Below are 20259 nucleotides of genomic sequence, written 5' to 3' on the forward strand. Positions count from 1 at the left end.
CCTGTATATCAATCTGTATGTGAACTCTGAAGGTCTCTAATGGTTAAAAAAAAATTGCCCCTTTCCCCCATATACAAACTATTTTATTATTTGTCATTACTGGAAAAGAAACTCTTTAAATCACAGTGTCATGATTCAAATTATATTTTGCTTTGTGTATAAGTCCTTATGTCAATTGTAGCATTTGTACTTGCTGAATATTAATTTTAATTGTTAAATAATTTATATGTACTCTTGATTACTCAGTATATCACTTTTCTTTTTTCCTTAGGTTTTATACATTTATTTGCTCTGTCTGCAGTTCTGGACCAGAATACCTCAAACGTCTACCATTACAATGGTAAGTATGGACATTTCTGTTAAGGAACAAAAAAGAGCCATATTTTTAAATCTACAGGATGAAACTTTCTATATACATTTACTTAGCTTAAATAAAAATTTGTTCTTCTTTATGCCTGGCTTTATTTCTTTTCCTGTATTTATCCTCAAGCCTGATGTCATCTTCCCCAAAGATTATCTAGTTTTATTGCTGAAGTAATAAGGCCATTCAGTTTCTAATGGCATACAAAGTAACTTTCAAATATCTTTTAGATCTTCAAAATTCTTATTCATGTTTCTAGTTCTTTTGGGCCTTCAGAATAGCATCAGTAGAACAGAGAAAGGTCTTATAACAAATATGCCAATTTCTGCCTCAGTTAAGTAATCCTGGGGCATGGGAAGTATGATGAATTTTGGAGATTTACTGAAAATGTTTATAGTAAGTGCTTAGAAATTTTTGTCAAATATTTTACATATTTTAGGAAAAGATAAGATTTAATTCATGATTCAGATAAAATAAAGTCTGTTAAAGTGTGATCCATTTTGTAGCTTATGTAGTAGTGAAAACATGAAATTTTAGATCATAAGTTATTTTTTCTTAGCATCAGGTCCTCTTTGAATTTATTTTAAGAAATCAAATATCTTTTAATTTTTACTTACTATTCAGGATAAATTAAATGTTTAGTTAATGTTTTTCATTTATTTTCATATGTAATGATTTATTGTGAATATGACTTGTGATATTAGCACTCTGTTCACCTAAATACTTTACTTTGGATTTTTTAATTGCTGGTTTTATAAAAATATTGTGTGATTTTTAAACAATAACCAAAAACATTGTTTTCATATATTTTGATTATTTTTGGATTCCAGGGTAGATATAGCACACCTATGCCTTTACAACCTAAGTGTTATTCACAAGAAGAAATACTTTGATTCTGAACTTGAGCTTATGACATACATTAATGAAAACTGGGATAGATTGCACCCTGGAGAGGTAGGTGGTCTTAGAGCTAACTTCATTAGCTACTTAATGTCTTTTTTGTTTTGTTAAAAGCAACTGTCGCACATGTATAAGCCCTACATCTAAAGTAGCATTTTATGTTTAGTTAGGGAGAAATATCTTTGATGAGGCTATAGCCCTCATTCTCCTGTTTGTTGCCTCTTGACTTGAGGAAAAATGTAGGAGGAAGTAAATTACTTGATTCTTCCATTTTCTGAAGTGAAAATCACTGTAGTTAAAGATAGAAGGGAGGGAGAAATCCTTATTATCGGGTATCTTATGATTCCTCCTCCTTTTCTTCTAAGTTTACTCTAAACTTAGAGATGGGGACTTCCTTGGTGGCGCAGTGGTTAAGAATCCGCCTGCCAATGCAGGGGACATGGGTTCAATCCCTGGTCTGGGAAGATCCCACATGCCGTGGAGCAACTACTGAGCCTGAGCTCTAGAGCCCACGAGGCACAACTACTGAGCCCGCGTGCCGTGACTGCTGAAGCCCATGCGCCTAGAGCTCGTGCTCTGCAATAAGAGAAGCCACCACAATGAGAAGCCCACGCACCGCAACAAAGAGTAGCCCCAGCTAGCCACGACTAGAGAAAAGCTCATGCGCAGCATCCAAGACCCAATGCAGCCAAAAAATAAATAACTAAATAAAACTTAGAGATATAACCAACACTCTTCTTTCCTCTTGTGTTGGTACTCCCTTATATATCTTTAACTTCCAGGAATAGTGAGACCCAGTAATAGTGTTAGCTAAGTTAGAGAGTGAAGCTACCTGAGTTGGAGATTATCCCCTTCATTCTGACATCTCATTTGCTTTCTGTTTGCAAAGTGTAACCACTCATGCTGGTTTACAAAGAGTTTTTTTTTGAAAAAGCAGTATAAAAATAAATGCATATTCATTGAAGATTTTGAAACTACAGAATAGCACAAAGAAGAAAATAACTAGAGTAACTTTAATATTTACCTTGTTTTTAGCATTTATTTAGAATTATTAAAATACAGATATTAAATATTAAAATACGGACATTAACTAAATTTTTTGTTTTATAATATGTGGAATTAGTCATGCATTACTTTTTGAGGTAAAAACTAAACTGATTTGAAATTTAGGAAGAGTTTCTGCATTTGTAGCTTTTAGACATGAGGCAGTTTATAAGGTTCACATCAAGTAAGATATCAAGTTTTTGTTGTTGTTGTTCTGGGGGTTTTATGGGGCATGATGGAGTGCATAATACACATTTATTTAAAAGTTAGTGGTAGATCAGTTGCATAAAATAAACACCTGTGGAATACTTAGATTTTAAAATCAAAGATATTATTAAAATCAATTGAGCTAAGATGTTTTGAGTGTTAGAAATTGGAATATAATACTCTCATTAAGTTTTCTGTTAAAAGCTTTTTTCAGATGACTTTTGAGAGAAAGTGAGTGACTTGTAAATTTGATAAATTTTAATAAACTGATTAGTAATGGGAGAAAAAAGTGTGTAAGGCACTGTTAAGTATAGTGTTCTTTATAGTCATCTTAATATTTAACGTTCTAATACATTAATTTGAAATGCTTTCTAGCTATGGTTCTTTCAGCACTTCATATGCAGATACATCTATATTCCTTTTAGTATACTTTATGTTTTACATGATTAAATTCTGCATTGGTTACTTCACGTAGATAGCGGGCATGCATATAAAAACTCAAGTTTTGGGACTTTCCTGGTGGTCCAGTGGTTAAGACTTCGCCTTCCAATGCAGGGAGTGCGGGTTCGATCCCTTGTGGGGGAGCTAAGATCCCACATCCCTTGCGGCCAAAAAACCAAAACATAAAAAACAGAAGCAGTATTCTAACAAATTTAATAAAGACTTTAAAAAAGTGGTCCACATCAAAAAAACAAACAAACTCAAGTTGTTTTATTTATTTCAAATGCTATCATTTTTTATTAAAATAAAAATGTAATTTAGATTCTATTGAAGAGGCTGAAAACAGAAAATAATAAAAATGATAATTAGATGTTTTTAAAGAAATGAGTTCAGTTTATGAATTTCAGGTATCTCAGTTCCAAACTGAACTTCTGACACGTCAGAAAAAGTTTATGTCAGCAATAGGTACATGTTTTATTTTCTGTAACCTATGAGATAATGTCTTAACACATAAGAAATTTCAATTTCTTATTCTTTGCCAAAATGGAAAAATATATCTCTTTTTATTTAAAAATTAAGAAAAACATGATTACAATCTAATATAACTTTACAACAGAAAAGTTTTACTTTTCTGAGGAGTGTTTTCATTTTTGGGAGCCATAAAATTTATTATCAGAACAAGTGACTTTCTAGTCACTTCTCATTGCTCTTTCTCTGCACTAAAAAAAAGAAAATATTTCAGACGTCTTAGGTTAGTCATCCCATCCTCAGACTAGTTATTTACAGATGGAAGTTCAGGTTTTAATCCTCTGTATTAATATTTTCATCTTAATATTGTAATTGGTTTTTAGAGTGAGATTTTAATGATAAAGAGACCATAAAATTTGTCAGTAATATTTATTCAGTGTTTTCATTTAGTTTACTTCTAAACGTTTGTGGTAATAGAAACAAAGATAATACAAATAATGTATTATTCCAAATTATTAAAGTAGTAAATCTTTGGTTACCTGAAATTGAATTGCAAATTGAATTTTGTCACTAACTCAAAATTAGGTTAATAAAATTTTCTTTTTGTTTATATTTGTATTCAAAATCTTTTTATAAAATAACATTAATTACAGTTATCCCTTGATATCCATAGGGAATTGGTTCCAGGACCCCCTTCAGATACCAAAATCTGAGGATGCTCAAGTCCCTTATATAAAATGATGTAGTACAGTTGGCCCTTAGTATCTGATTGATTTTCTGCAGTTGGAACCCAGGGATACTGAGGGCCAACTGTACTTTCAAAACATGAGAATTGCTGTATGCTAAGTATATTACAGGCATACCTCAGAGATACTGCGGTTTCAGTTCCAGGCTGCTGCAATAAAACGAATATCGCAATAAAGAGAATCACGAATTTTTTGGTTTCCCAGTGCATATAAAAGTTATACTTGCACTACATTGTAGTCTGTTGTGCACAATAGCATTATGTCTTTAAAACACAATATACATACCTTAATTTAAAAATAATGCTGTTGCAAAAATGGAGCTGATAGACTTGCTTGAGGCAGGGTTGCCACAAACCTTCAATTTGTAAAAAACACAGTATCTGTGACGCACAATAAAGTGAGGTAAATGAAAGGATGTATGCTTATATTGGTTAATTGAGTACTTTGGAACACTCAAGTCATTTTGAACATCAGTTCTTACTATACATACTATAGATTATACAACAAAGACGTTTGCTCTAGAATTTTAGAGAGTATATTTTAGAGAGTGCATTTTAGAGAGTACAGTTGACTCTTGAAGAACACGGGGTTAGGGGCACTGACCCTCTGCACCCTGCCCTGTCTGCAGTTCTGCACCTGCAGATTCAACCAACCGCGGTATAGTACTGTAGTATGTATTTAGTGAAAAAAATCCGTACATAAGTGGACTCATGCAGTTCAAACCCCTGTTGTTCAGGGGTCAACTTTATATCCTTACATACTGAAAGGCAAATTTAACATTTAGGTATCATATATTTTGTTCTTTGTTGATTATTTTTAGGATTGTTAGAACATATTAGAATACAGTGATTATTTTGTATCATTTCCTTATGTGATCTTGTTAAACATCTTTGAGACTTTGTGCCTTAATGATTATCATATAGACTGAGTATAGCTATTTGAGAAACTGCTGTGTTTTGAATTATTTTCTTTGATAGTAAAAATATGTAATATAACATTTGACACCCCAAATAAAAGTTGCTTAAGGTTTTTATATACAATAAGATGTTTAGAATGAGGTTGTATCAGATTGCTTTTGCGAGTTACAATGAGATATTAATACTTTTTAGAATCTGCCTATTATCATTTGTCTTTGCTTCCTAATGTGATTTGAAATTTCAGTTCTTTAAGGACAACCCACTTTTCTGTTAACTGTGGTCTTAAATTTTAAACACCCAAAGGTTGATAGGAGAGCAGTGTGTTGAGTGCTGCCTCACTTGAAGGATGTAGGGAGAAAAGCATAGATAAAATTCAAGTGAAATACTATGGCAGAAACAATGTTTTGGCTAGAGAAAATGTAGTATAGTAGAGGTGGTGTAATACTTTTAAGTGAAAATTATAAGAAATCTAGTTAGAAGCAGTACTTGGGGCCTTGCGTTGTATATTAGCATACAGTGTATATGTTGGTAAACAGATTACTTAAGCTGTTTGGTATATTTAAGCCTCGGTGGTGTGGAATTAAATATTGGTAATTGAGGCATGTATTTTATTGAAAGGAAGAATTTTAACTATACATAATAGCATGTATATCTGTACAGAAATATACAACCCTGAAAGTGAAAACATAGTGTGAGATTAGTGTCTGTAGAGGGAGGAACAAAAATGATTATTCTGTTGAAGATATATGTTATAAACCTGGTCAGATGGGAGATCTAGAACATAATGCTCTTCTAATACAGCTTATTTGATTTACATTATAATATTTGCGCTCTTTGTTTTCAAAATACAGAAAGGGAACCCTTGACTGCATTATGCGAGTTGAAATAAACAGTCCTATGCAGAACAGTCCTGGAGTGCGGAAGCAACTTACAGTTAAACTTTCTGGGAAACCACAGAGAATAAGTACCAAAAGAAAAAAGAGTTCATTGTGATTTTCAAAAAGTAAAAAGGAGTGGATTTGAGAAATTAGAAACTATTGTTGAATGTCAGCAAAATTGTAGAGCAGATTTTTCATACATATGGCTTGTGAAGATTTAAAAAGCAATAAGAAAAAAATGCCATTAATTTATTAGAATAAACCATGTTAAATACCCTGGTTTCTCTTTTGATATGATAAGCAACACTGTTATGTCAAATGCTAATGCACATGGTGTAGACATAGTATAACTCAGTTTCACATAAGATATCGAAATGTGAACTGGTTAAAATAAAAGGTAAAAGGATTTGTAACTAATTGAGTAATAGTAACAAAAGCAGTCAATGGCTTGGAAATATTCTTGAGGGAGAACCACAGGGTTCTGTTTTTGTCTCTATCTTCAATTCAAGAAGGGTGACAGAATCAAGAGAAAAGACCATCTCAAACACTGAGCTGAAAACAAAATCAAATTAACAACAGTTGTAAAATTTTGCTTTTAGGCTTAAATATGCAAACAACAGTATGGATGAAGCAGCGTATGATGGGGGATACTTGGCTTGATAGCAGTTCATCTAATAAGATTTTAGAGTTGAGGTGGCAGTGGGGGACCAGGAAGAGGATGGAATTATTTGGCCAAGCTTAATATGAAATAATCATGTGATGGGGCTGCTTAAAAACTTTAATCTTATACTTAGCCATGATAGCTATTGTCAAATATTTGAAGAACTGTCTTATAAAAAAGGGAATCCAGGAAGGAAGGTTTTTTTCACCCATGGAATGGGCTCCTTCGTTAGGTTTCATTAGTGGTACTATTTAAACCAAGGTTGCATGACTCAATACTATAAAAGGGATTGAAGTATTAATGAAAACTTGAATTAGATGGACATCTTGGGTCGCTTTCCAACTGTAAAACCTGAGTCCATTATTTCTCCTTTAATAGAAATTTTCTATCACTGGAAACTTCAGAAATTACAATAGGAAGGTGTGGTAGGGTTAAGAGGAATGAGCACCAAACCAGCTTCCTTCCTTTCCTTTCCTTTGCCTTTTCCTTTTTTTTTTTTTTTTTTTTTTAAAGTACCCAGTACACTGAGAATGGGCTCTCAGTGAATGTTGAATGAATGTACTTAATTGTCACTTGGGTTAATGTTCTAGCTCTCTACCTAACCAGCAGTGTGAATTTAAGCAATTTAACCTTTACATCTGTTGACTAATCTGTAAAATAAAAGTAGATGACTTTATGAGTCTCTTCTACTTCTAATATTCTATTTGACACATTTGTTTGTTCTTTTTACTTGAAGAAGTTCTGAGCTTTGGGAGTTTCAACTGGTAAAGAAAATTACTAGTAGTAATTTTGAAAGTCAGTGGTGATATTTTGGAAGTTTTTTTGTTTGTTTGTTTTAGTTTTTGTAGCTTTGAGGATGGTCTTTTATAACTTAATTGTTTTTCTATTGGGCCCTAGTCGTTAAACTTTGAAGAAAAGGCAGAAATGACTCTGAAAGAGACTTTCTGGAACAAAATAGAATATTTTCTAGAATTGAATGTTTAGGTTTTAAAATGGTATGTGATGATAAAAAAATTACTGAGCCATTTTGGGGTTTAGGGCTAACCAAAGTCTATAATTGTTATGAAAATAAAATCCCCAAATTTACATTATTTTTTAAAATTATAGAGATTATTGGTTTGCGTTAGTATTAGAAGTATTGGGAAATAAAATGGCATGTTTCTCCTTTTTATATTCTTTCCTGTTAGTATTTATTAGAAGCTTTTATGGTTGATATTAAAGAAATTCTAATGTATTATTACTTTCCCAGGTTATAGAATTAAAATAAATTTAATGATTAATAATAAAATCCCATTTTTATTGTATTTTACAATTTATAGTTCTTGCAGGCATATCATTTGAGCTATAGAAGTATTAGTAAAGAAACTAGTGAAGGATTTATACTCCCTCTTTTATAGGTGAGAAAACAAGCCTTGAGAGTTTAAATGGCCTTAGGTCACGTAGCTGGTCAGTGAGGACCTGGAATTAGAACTTAGATCTGACTACTAGTCAGTACACTTTTCTTCTGTATCGCATTGCCTCTGTCTAGCACCTGTGTATTTCTAATTGATGAAATTATAGTGCATTAAATTGTTTCTTGATACTTCACAGCTGGCAGACACACCAAAATCTGAAAGATATGAGCATGTTCTGGAGGCATTAAATGATTACAAGACCATGTAAGTTGATTTATTTTATGTATCCCTATGAGGGAGATATTTAGTAAGTATAAGGAATAATGGCATTAAGAATTGTGGGATTGATTATAGAGTTAGTACATACCATTTTAAACCTTTTAATGTCCTCTTCTCTTTCAGTCAGAGTAAAGCAGTGATTCTCAAAGGCTGGAGAAGGGAAGATCAGTCCTCTGGGAATGGTGGATGGGAGGCATTATCAGTGTCTCAGGGGAATTTGGTCAGTTCAGTTGAAAAACCATACTCAATAATGACTTGTTTTTATACTTTAATCTACTGAAAGTAAAATAAAATCTTGCTAGCTGGTAGGAATATGCAAAAGATAGGGGGATATAGTATAGAGAATGTGGGTTTTTAAATGATTGAGGTCTTCTGTGGTTTTAAGTTTAGTTATTGCCATCATTTAGAGAATAGTAGTATTAGTGATCTGTTTTTGATAATTAAGTTACATTGTTTGATACATTCTTGTATAGATCTTTCCCTTTTTTTTTAAACCAGCTTATCTATGTCTCTTAAAAATATTTTCAAAATGCAATAGAAATAATTTTTTAAATGTATATGCTGGTTCCAACCAACTATTGAATTATAACATTTTTGTTTGTAGCAAGTTGCTTTTTTTGAACTTAGCAACATTTCCTCATTAAAAAATGTTACAATTACAAGTGGCTAGATCTTTAGGCCAGCTCAAAAAGCCACGAGCAGTTACAGTGCCATAAAAATACTTTATGGGACAATGAATTCTGTAATCCAACTTAGTGTGCTTGAAATACATTTGTTCCTGTTATGGTAGAAATGGGAGCTCCCCTTTCTCAAACCTATATAAAAGTGGAAGAACAATGTAAGCACTTGGTAGTGGTTTTTATGGCCAGGCATGCTCTAGTAGAGCTAAGAGGGTGTTTTAGAATAAGGACCCTAAGGACTTTGGGAAAGGATTAAGGAGCATATTTTTCAGAAACTCAAGCCCACACTGAAATGTCATTTCTCTGCTCCAGGTTATTTCCAATTCCAGATCTGACATACTAGACACTCCTTTTATTTTGTGGGCCTCTAGGATTGGTCTCCTATTTTCTTTTCCAATGCTTTCACCGATTACTTTCTGGCCAGGGTTTCTCTCCTCACAGATCCACTCTGAAATAGAATTCTTCTTTTCCTAAACCTTGTTTGAGATGTTTTTGACAGATGACACTAAAAATATGGAAAAACATATTGGAACTAAAAAGGCACCACTCTCTATTCTTCATTCTTAGTTTAAAAAGTTAGATGCCACATTTTAAAAAGAAAAGTGGACATGTGTTCTTCTCCCTTCTGATACTATTCCTCTCTCCCTACTCCCCCATCATATCCTACTATGGACTGGCTCTGGGGCAGATAAGAATCAAAGAAAGCAAGGGGCAAAAAGTCAGTTTTTCTAGTATTGGGTGGACTTTCATGTGTAAAGACTTTATATCTGAAAGTTATAACTTAGGGTCTGCCATGTATATGTGTTCAGTTTTTAAATTTTTAGTTAATTTTTTTAAAAATTTAGGTTTATGTCTGGGAAAGAAATAAAGAAGAAGAAGCATTTGTTTGGGTTGCGAATTCGTGTTCCTCCTGTGCCACCAAATGTGGCTTTCAAAGCAGAGAAAGAACCTGAAGGAACTTCCCATGAATTTAAAATTAAAGGCAGAAAGGCATCCAAACCTATATCTGATTCAAGGTAAAAGTTGATCTGTGGCTTAATTTTTCTCTTTAGCTTATTTAACTAAAAATGTGTGTTATTTAGTCTCATTAGTATATTTCAAAGTACAAGTGGCAGTGACCCTGATTTGTTTTCCTGTTTATAATTTCTCGCTTGGACAAGGTACAAAGTTAATGCTAGATGTTTATTTATTTACGTTTAGATCTAAGGCTTTCCATGAATAGGCCCTATTGATTTTGTTAGCAAACAGCTTAAGTACTGGCCTGTTCATTTGTTTGTTTGTTCATTTCTCATTCGTTTGTTCATTCGTTCCATTTATCAAGCACCTTACTGTCTAAGTGCTGGAGATATAATAACAAACGAGACTTTCTTTCTGCCCTGATGGGGTTTACATTATAGTGGGGAAGAAAGGTGATAAACAAGTAAAATAATTACAGATCATGCTAATACCATTTAGGAAATAGCAAACAGATTTAGACTGTACTGGGATGGATAGAGATGTAGGGGTCTACTTTAAGAAGGCGACTTAAGGAAGGCCTATTTAAGATAGTATTTAAGCTGAAACTTAAAGAATGAGAATGACCTAACCATGTGAAGAACAAAGGGAAGAATATTTCAGGTAGCAAAAGTAAGTGTGAAGCTGTGAGGCATGTTCTAGGAACTCACAGAAGGCTACTGAGGTGTGAATGAGGGCTAGAGAACAGCATCAGGTGCTAGAAACGTTGGGTACGGCTTGGTCATATAGAGTTTTGTAGGTCTCATAAGGAGTTTGGGTTGTTTTCTGAGAATAATGGGAAGCTATTTAAAGATGTATGCAGATTGAATTATCCTTTAAAAATACTTCTTTGGGTGCTGTTTGGAAAACATATCAATAGAGGTAAGAATAGAAGCAAGAAAAAATTGACTCGTTCGTTTTTCTAGGTGAGAGATAAATAATGGTTGCTTATGTAGGTGTAGGTGGTAGTAGTCAAACAGAAAATAGATTCAAGATCTCCACTGGAGGCAGAATTTGCTGGCTTTGCTAATGAATTAAATTTCTGAAAGGAAGGGAGAAATGAAGTTACACAATGCCCAGATATCTGGCTTGAGCAACTAGTGGATGGTGGTAACTTACCAAGGTCTGGAAGAACAGATTTTGGCAAGGTGAATAAAGTATTCTTCTGTTTCATACTCATTGAGTTTGAGATTCTTATGAGGAATATCTAAGTGGTGATGATGTTAGATATAGGCAGTTGGGTGTGTAAATCAGGAGCTCAGGAGAGGTCAGGACACATGATAAATTTTGAAACTGATTTATAAAGCCATGAGATTGGATGAAATTACCTAGAGAGAGAGGGGAAGAGAAGAGAATGTGGCCCAGAATAATGTCCTGATATCATTTAGAGTTTTGGAAGAAGTGAAATAAATGAAGGAGACTAACAGAAAACAATCAGTGAAATAGGAGAAAACCAGGAAAGTTTGATGTCATGAAAACCAAGTGAAGGAGAGTATTTCAAGAAAGATGTGGGTGTATTAAACAGTACTGAATGTTGCAGAGAGGCAGGTTAAGATGAGAGAAAAATGTTCATTGGATTAGATAACATTCTGTTATTAGTGACCTTGACAAAAACAATTCTGCTTGAGTGGTAAAGATAGAAGATGGAAGTGGGTCAGTGTGATCGAATCCAGCACTGCCCAATTTACGTGTCAAAACTGGGCTTTTTGTACAATAAGGGACATGGGCGAATTCAAAATGATGATGATGATGATAATAAAGGAAAAGGGGAAAAAAGGAAATAATCTTTAAAAATTCTGAAAGAGAAGGAAGAAAGTGGAAAAGGGTATGTATCATCAGCTCTCAGAAGTAGTTTTACTGTACTGTAAAGGGAATGGAAGCTGAATCAATTGATGTTTTTTTTTTAATAGATAGAAGATAATTGTAACTTGTTTTTGTGTGTCAGTGGAGAAGAGAGTGGTATAGGAGAGAGGGGAGGAAACTGAAGATATTGTAAAGTCTTTGAGAAGCCAAAGGAGGCAGGATTTAGAGCCTAAATGTGGGAGTAGCCTTTGATAGGAGGACTTACACCCTTCTGTTGAAATGGGGTGAAAAAGGAAAAGGTGGGTACAAATGCTGGTTCTGTTTTAGATTTAGCATTTGGAAGATGACTAAAGTTATTGCTTGGTAACTTCTGTTTTCTCAATGAAATGATGAGGGAAAGATAGCTGAGAGGGAAATTTAAGGAGCAAATACAAGGTATGAGATAATCATCTTGGAGAATAAGAAAATGTAATTACAGAGGGTTGACAGTGCTTTATATCCATTTGAGTTGGTAATAAAGTAGATACTACTTTAAGGGTTTGTTTTTTCTGAAGGAAAGAATACTTACTCCTATCACTTTCAAATTTTATCATTAATCTTTTGCTAACAATTGCTTATATTATGAATTAGAAAAAAGATTTCCACAATCTTTCTCATTCATATCATGATTTTGATAGGACACTTTGTCTGTGGTAGCTATAAGGTTTTCGTTTGATGCCACCAGGTAATGGTTCAACTTTCTCTAAAGGTATTCTCAGTTCCTTCTGGGACCTATGTATGAATTGGACTAAAGTGTACTTTCTTTAGTCCAGGGGTTCTTTATAAATGTTAATGTTGATCATCTTTCCAAAAAACAAAAACAAAAAAAATGTATACCCCATCCATCTTATCCTTGAAACTTTTGATTATAGTTCTAGTTATGCTTTGTTCCTCTAGCTTCTCTACTTTCTCCTTCCTTGTATTTCCACCTTTATTTTCCCCAACCTTAGTTTGGTGTGTGGAGGGATAGTCTTTCCTAGTTTTCTCCAGTCACCTCTTTCTAGCCTATTATATAATATTGTTCCTTCACCTTGTTTTTAATTTGAATGTTCCTGGATAATGTTCTTATAGCACTTAAACCATTTATTATCCTGCTTGTATACACATTTGTCACCTTCAAACTATATTGTGAACCCCTTAGCACAGGGAACGTCTTTGTATTCCTATTGTTAGTATCCCCTTTATATGGAGATGTTTGTTGAATAAATGAAATGGATGTTCTGTGTATTGATATTTGCCATTCTTCCCTTCTATTAATTAGAGATGTTCTTGACCTATTGCTTTTTGCCCCTTCCTATTGCTTGATATTTGCCTTTGTGTCTCAAAAATGGTTTTCTTGATCTTTCTAATTTTGTCCTTGAATGACTCCCCTGCCCAGTATGAAGGATTCCTTCTTCCTTTACATTCTCCCACCCCGGGCTTCATTCTCTTTCTGATTAGCATCATTTAGGAACCCACAGGATGTCCCTGTTTATACCTACTGTATTTTAACATAGATACTTCCTGGCTCCATGAGCTTAACTACTAAATTCGTAATCACTTTTAGTATAGTAAATTCTTGAAACATCCCCCAAGTACCTACATAGTAACAACCTAAATGAAATAATTGAACTTTAAGGAGTTTTTGAATCTTCCATCTAATATAGTAGTATTTTTTTGTTTTGTTTTATGTTTTTTAAAAAGAATTTTAGGTGGTATGTATTTTTCAGAATAGTATTAGAGAACTTTTTTCTTAAACCTTTTGTATGTAAATATCTCTTAAAAAATATTTAAATTAGAATGTATTATCTATGAACTTGACTAAACTTGTAGATTTAACTTAACTTTGTTGTTTTTATATTACCATTAATGTAAAAATATAAGTATAATCTAATTATTACATAAGTAGAGCTATGATAGTGTATATTGTCCATTGTCTTTTTGTTTTCTCTGTGCAGAGGTTAAATACATAAATGGTTTCATGTTTCAGGGAAGTAAGCAATGGCATAGAAAAAAAAGGAAAGAAAAAGTCTGTAGGTCGTCCACCTGGCCCATATACAAGAAAAATGATTCAGAAAACTGCTGAGCCACCTTTGGTAAGAGGATATATTGGCATATGTTCTCAGAGAGGAAGTCTGCTTGAAATTACTGAGAAACTAATATCTTTATTTTAGAAACCATGCTTTAAGTGTGTTTTTTTATTTTCCAGGATAAAGAATCAATTTCAGAGAATCCTACTTTGGATTTACCTTGTTCTATAGGGTAAATAGAAAGTTATTTTCTCCTACCTTAGGAATTTTCTTTTGGGGGGGAAATTAGTATTTCTACTGTTATGTAATATAGTCGTTATACCATTTAAATTCTTTTGTCTCAGGAGAACTGAGGGAACTGCACATTCATCCAATACCTCAGATGTGGATTTCACGGGTGCTTCCAGTGCAAAAGAAACTACCTCGTCTAGTATTTCCAGGCATTATGGGTAGATATTTTATGTTCTTATTCTTGACTAATTTTCCTCTAGACTTTTTCTTTGTAAAATGGTGATTAAATAAATTTTTAGCAATTGAAAGTGATACAAGTTTGTCTTTCAGCTTTTGAGAAGCAATCTGTATGTTGATTCCTTAGGTTGTTAATATTCATCTGAATATTTTTGCTTTTCAGAGCACAGACATTAGAATTTTCACATTTGTCAGGAATTTTGCTATGTACACAGAGAAGAGGTATCCTGGTGTTTATAGGTGTGCTGTTTTTTGTAAGACCTTTTTATGCTTCTAATATACAAGTGTGGATTTTTTTTTAATAAGTTGGAATCAGGCACACAAATCCTTCTATTAATAAAAGGATTTTAAACTCAGGATTTTTATCAATAGTAGACTTCCCCTCTAATATTTTATTTAACCTAACTCTTCAGAAGGGCAACTTTTTCCTGAAGTCTGATGTATCAGGTAAGAAAAGTTTAGTTTACTTGGGGCCAGAGCTATGAGCTTCTAGGTTTTATACTTCCTCTTGTTTAATTTTTGTTCACAATTCAAAAACTGCTCTTGTAAATCATATAAAATTCTAACTATTTAAAAATGTAACTCATTTTTAAATGAATTGTGAATAATAATAATGTGAGCATTTTTTTTTTTGCCTCTTGGCAAGCATTGTGTTAAGCTTACATACGTCTTTTTTTTTTTTTTGTACATCGTCTTATTTAATTCTTAAAACAGTCTTTTGAGTTGTTCCCATTTTATACATAAGAAAACTGAGACTTAGAAGGTTTTTGTAACAAGCCCAAGATGGCATGTTTATTAGCAAGTATACAGAGCTGGGATTTTAACGTTGGCAGTATGATTATAAAATCTTTGAATTTAGCTGTTATGCTATATTTTGACCTTGTTTTATAAAATCATTATATTTCTCAGCTCAAAGATTGTCTAGTTCAGCCTCTTCACTTAAATCTCGTCACTTAAGAGAACACAGAGGATAAGAGATTTAAATTTGGCCGATATCATACTGAGCTAGACCAAAGGTACCCTGACATCTAGTTTAGGCTTATTTCTTACTTAACAGTAGGCCTAGAATTAGTAACGAAGAGAATCTTTATACTAGTTCTGCCATCTGTTTAAGCACATGGAAAGGTGTCTTGTATGTAGTAGGTGCTTATTAAATGTTTCTTGCATTGAATGAATGAATGAATGAACTGTCTTCTTTTTAATGATAAAAACGTTGACAAGACCTGACTTAGAAATCCTCTTGGTAAGAATTTGCCTCGTTGGCCTTATAAATCAAAAATTTCCTCTGATTCTTTTAAGCTTAATAGTACATAGTTAAGGAAGAAAAGCTCTTCAGAGGTCAGCCTCAAGAAGGTGATTGAATTTAATGAAGGCGAGTGATAATCCATTTTATATAGCATTTGTTGTTTTGATTTGGCTGATTTTTATGTCAGCAAGGGGAGACAATTGTGGCCTTTTTTGTTCTATAGATTATCTGACTCCAGAAAAAGAACTCGTACAGGAAGATCTTGGCCTGCTGCAATACCGCATTTACGGAGGAGAAGGGGTCGTCTTCCAAGAAGAGCACTCCAGACTCAGAACTCAGAAATTGTAAAGGATGATGAAGGCAAAGAAGATTACCAATTTGATGAACTCAACACAGAGATTTTGAATAACTTAGCAGATCAGGAGTTACAACTCAATCATCTAAAAAACTCCATTACCAGTTATTTTGGTGCTGCAGGTAGAATAGCATGTGGTGAAAAATACCGAGTATTGGCTCGTCGGGTGACACTTGATGGAAAGGTGCAGTATCTTGTGGAATGGGAAGGAGCAACTGCATCCTGACTGTAGGACTGAACATTATGTTCACTGCACTCTCATTTTCTGTAGGTACAGTTCAAAGCCCTAAAGGAGTCTGGCTTTTACTATCTTTCTTAAAAAAAAAAAAAAAAGGTAAAAAAAAAAAAATCACATAAGGAGATAATACTAGCCTTAACATGTACTTGTCAATGTTATGGATATTGTCATAAAAAGATATCTTTTAAAAATCAGAACAGAGACTTAATTTTTTAAATCTTAAGATTTGTAGAATGTTTCTAGGATAGGATATTAAAAATGATTCAAACCGATGCATGGTGTTAGATAATTTTTCTAATTATTCCATTGAGTCAGTTTTTGTGGTTAGTGGTTATCAGAGCAAACCTATCATGTAGATAGCACAAGTATTTGGAGAAACATTGTCTGTTTTGTTACCAAAATGTTGGAAAAAATTTATTTCAATACCTTTTAGAATTCATAAAGTGCAGTGTATATAATGCCTACTAAAAGACTGTAAAATATTGAAATTTTCTTTCAAAGTGTAAAAAATATATTGAGCCTGTAAATTGCTCTGTGACTAGACTTCATTGTCGTCTTAATATATTCTTTGCATGTACATATATATACACACGTGTGTATATATATGTGTGTGATTGATTATGTGACCTATGCAATACAAATTATGGGAATGGGCAGCTTTGGAGTATATATCCCATAATTCTTTTTTCAGGAATAGTTGCAGTATTTACACAGCAGCATTTCTTCTCAGGCTTTTATTGGGTGCTGTTGCTTGCTATGTATGAAGAGAAATGTGTCAAACAAGTTTAGTGTGTTCTGAAGAAGGGTGTGAACAACAGTGTTCATGGGCTTTTTCGAATGCTTTTCACTTTCAGTCCTTGTAACTCAGCTGTTCAGTACCTAAAACAAATTCAAATAGTATGAATATTATCTCCTACTAGAAGTAACGTTTTCAAGTTTTCATGGCACATTATGATTGTAAATGTCTCTCAGTTTTAACAGTAAGTCTATAGGAGTCCCGTGAAGATTCCTGAAATGTCTGTAGTAACTGTTAGTCATGTTGAATAAGTATAGTATGAACAAAGTATTTTATTGCACAGGGTTAACAAACAGTATGTTGCCTGCAGAGGCAACTGCTGTTTTATTACAACATTACCTCTTGTTTTTATACAGCGTACCAAGATTTAAATTGATAACTTTATTTTACATGTGTTAAAAAAAAAAAAACGGTTTCTTTTAGCACCAGTGTTAGAGCTGTCTTCTGTTTCTTTTTGTTTTGTTTTGTTTGTTTGTTTTCTTTTTTAGCCAAAGAGTAAACAGAAGAATATTCTTATTTTGGTGGCTATTCATTTTACTCTTAAAAGTGATTGGTGGATTTTAGCCTAAAAATTGGAGAATTTGCCACCAAAATGAAAAATATGTAAAGTGTAGTGATTACAGAGCGGTTAAAAATGTGGGTTAGTACTTATTTATTCCATTGATTGATTATTTGACTGTTTATAAGAAAGTTGCTTTATTTCTTTAAACATCTTCAAAAGATGACCTTTTCTTGTCACATTATAGCCAAAAGAAGCAGAGAACTTCGTAGTCCTGCATTTGGTTCCTGGTTGGCCAGGTATAAATGAGCTTTACAAAAGTGCAAATTAAGAACTGTCACTTCTGTTTACCTCCACCAAAACTTGATTTTCCCCTAGCTATTAATTTAAAGTTGCCTTTCCTGCAGCTGCAATATTTTGAATAACACACAGAGTTTGTGTTGATTTTGAATGTTTGTTTATATCTAGGGGTAATGGAAAATGTAAATCCCGTGTAACCTTATTCACTCCACGTGTATCATATTATTTCATTTTTCCCAAAGTCCTTTAATTCTAACTGAACACCAGCAGTATTTTTAGTAATTCTTTTTTTAGCATACCTGGAAGATGATTTATTAAGCTGAACTGTCTTTAGACATAATTATTGTGAATGTCTGTTTTATTTTATCATGGTGGTTCACATGGCTCTGATGTTCAGTTTGTATTTTTGGAATTGCTTTACTTAGATTAAAACAGACCAACATTAAATGTGTGTATTTTTTAAAGAGCTAATGAGTTTTGCTTCTGTATTTGCCTGAAAATACACACTGGTGCAGTAGATGACGGCTTTTATTTAGCCGGGGAGACAAAGAGTTCTAGTTCCATTGTAAATATATTCACTTGAATTAATCTTTATAAAACTTTGCTTTCATTTTCCTCTTGTCCCCCAAATAAATATTAATAATTATTGCATGTTCATCTTAAATGATCCTGTAAAGAAGTAAACTATGTTTAGCATCTTGTACACTTTATACTTGAAAGACAATATATCTTCCTGTATCTACCCTGTCCCCAAACTTCAAAAAAATTCAGACTTTTCAACTGTGATTTCTTTTCATCTTACGTATATACAAGGTGTCAGGGTTCATGTAAAAGGATTTCCTGGTTTTTTTTTTTCCTTGAAAAGCTTTGCCCCAGGCTACAGAAAGAAAAGATGTAGAAATAATATACCTTATTCATTTAAATTCCATTTTTATTCAAAACAAATATATTTTATAAATACCCTGATAGTCATGGATAAATATGGATTCTTAGGCCTTTAGGTGATCAAACTAGATCAGAATATGAACTATCAGAGTTATTCTATAGATTCTAATGTGGGAGTGATTAAGACAGATCTTGCTGGATATATTTTGTTACTAAATGTTTAACAGAACTGAATGTTCACTGATATGTGAGTTGAGGGTATTTTTCCATGTTTTATTTTGCAAGGTATGTTTGGTTTCTATTGTGTATGTATTAAGATTTCTGTTAGTGTTGGTGTAGAACTAATTCTGTGTTTTGGGCTACTTGATTGAGTTTTTATTAGGTACTGTTAAGTTTTGGTTGGAACCTGATCTGACTTGTATAGTTATAGCAGACTTTTATAATCTGGTTCTAGAGTTGTTTGAATGAGAATGTAATGGCAAAAGAAGATGTCTGTGCAACGTTGGGAAATAGTAAAAATGCCTTCTTTGCGTGAAGAAGTTTTCCTTTTTAATTATATTTGAGTACCTCTATGAATATACTCCCAAAAGTCTCCTTCAGTTTCTTTTGTGGCAGTTGATCAGTCATGTTCTTTCCTCAGGGAAATAAAAACTTGACAGTTAAATGTGAAGTGAGAACTTTATCATGGGATTCTTTTATAATTAGTAGCAGTTAAGAAACTAGATATCTGTCTGATATAAATTTGGAGGTGGGAGAAGCTGTGAAAGCAAACTGGCTCTCTAAATAACAAGTAGATGGGAACAAGTAAATTTAAGTCGTAATATCAAAACATCTTGGAGCAATAACTAGATCAAAATATTATGCTCTCTTTATATTTAAAATAAGAATAAGGTTGCAAATTAACCAGCTCACTTTTTTTCCTCCCCTCGCCTCATTTCTACCCAACAAAATCCCTCTTTGCTTTTTTTATTTGGTCTCGTCATGCGGCACGTGGGATCATAGTTCCCCGATTGGGAGCGGAGGTGGAGTATTAACCAGTGGACCACCAGGGAAGTTCCCTTTTTGCTCTTAACCCTTGCATTTTCTCTTTGTTGGAGATGATGCATAGATGCTTAGTAATAACTGCTCACTTTTGCAGTATCTTCAAGGAATGTGATTTCTCGTTCAAGAAAGTTTTCCACTGGATTTAAGCAAGCAAACAAATGAATAAAACCTTCATAGATGACAAAATGTACTTACTGTATAAAGTAAAACTATATCCTGTTTAAAATCATAAGTTTAATTTCTGTTCCTTGTATTTACTGAAAGATTTTGATACTTTTTCTTTCCCCTACCCTATAACATGCTTTCCCAGTGGGGGGAATATGGGCACAAATTGGTTTATGGCGTGGGGAGGGGGGCCAAAAAAGTCTGAGATAATGGTTTGTGGCCCTGTAGAGCTCACTCAACTCTACCTGACAAAAATCTTATTCCTTAGTATTGAATTACTTTCGTTGAGTTTTCTTGAATATCACAAGAGCAGCACTGACATTGAGTTAATGGAACATACACAAAATAATTTTAAGATCAGTGCTGTGAAACCATGGCAAATGTATAGCTATGTTCTGGAGGACTTTGTTCAGTCTTGAACTCACATTTTGAGAGCTGGGTCT

The 20259-nt window shown here is 33.3% G+C and overlaps 1 protein-coding gene across 3 annotated transcripts in view; it reads left to right on the top strand.

Annotated features, from left to right (window-relative positions):
- The window catches only part of MTF2 (metal response element binding transcription factor 2), an 81186-nt gene extending 62000 nt beyond the window's left edge, over window positions 1-19186 (top strand). For all 3 annotated transcript variants that reach the window (XM_059926388.1, XM_059926401.1, XM_059926395.1), the window contains 8 exons: window positions 272-340; window positions 1192-1315; window positions 8214-8281; window positions 9822-9992; window positions 13781-13886; window positions 14000-14052; window positions 14165-14269; window positions 15758-19186. In XM_059926388.1, the coding sequence (XP_059782371.1) occupies window positions 272-340; window positions 1192-1315; window positions 8214-8281; window positions 9822-9992; window positions 13781-13886; window positions 14000-14052; window positions 14165-14269; window positions 15758-16115 (1054 nt within the window). In that variant the 3' untranslated portion in view covers window positions 16116-19186. The remainder of the gene's footprint in view (window positions 1-271; window positions 341-1191; window positions 1316-8213; window positions 8282-9821; window positions 9993-13780; window positions 13887-13999; window positions 14053-14164; window positions 14270-15757) is intronic.
- The last annotated feature ends 1073 nt before the right edge of the window (window positions 19187-20259 follow it).

Source organism: Balaenoptera ricei, chromosome 1, assembly GCF_028023285.1.
Source record: "Balaenoptera ricei isolate mBalRic1 chromosome 1, mBalRic1.hap2, whole genome shotgun sequence".
Lineage (NCBI taxonomy): Eukaryota > Metazoa > Chordata > Mammalia > Artiodactyla > Balaenopteridae > Balaenoptera > Balaenoptera ricei.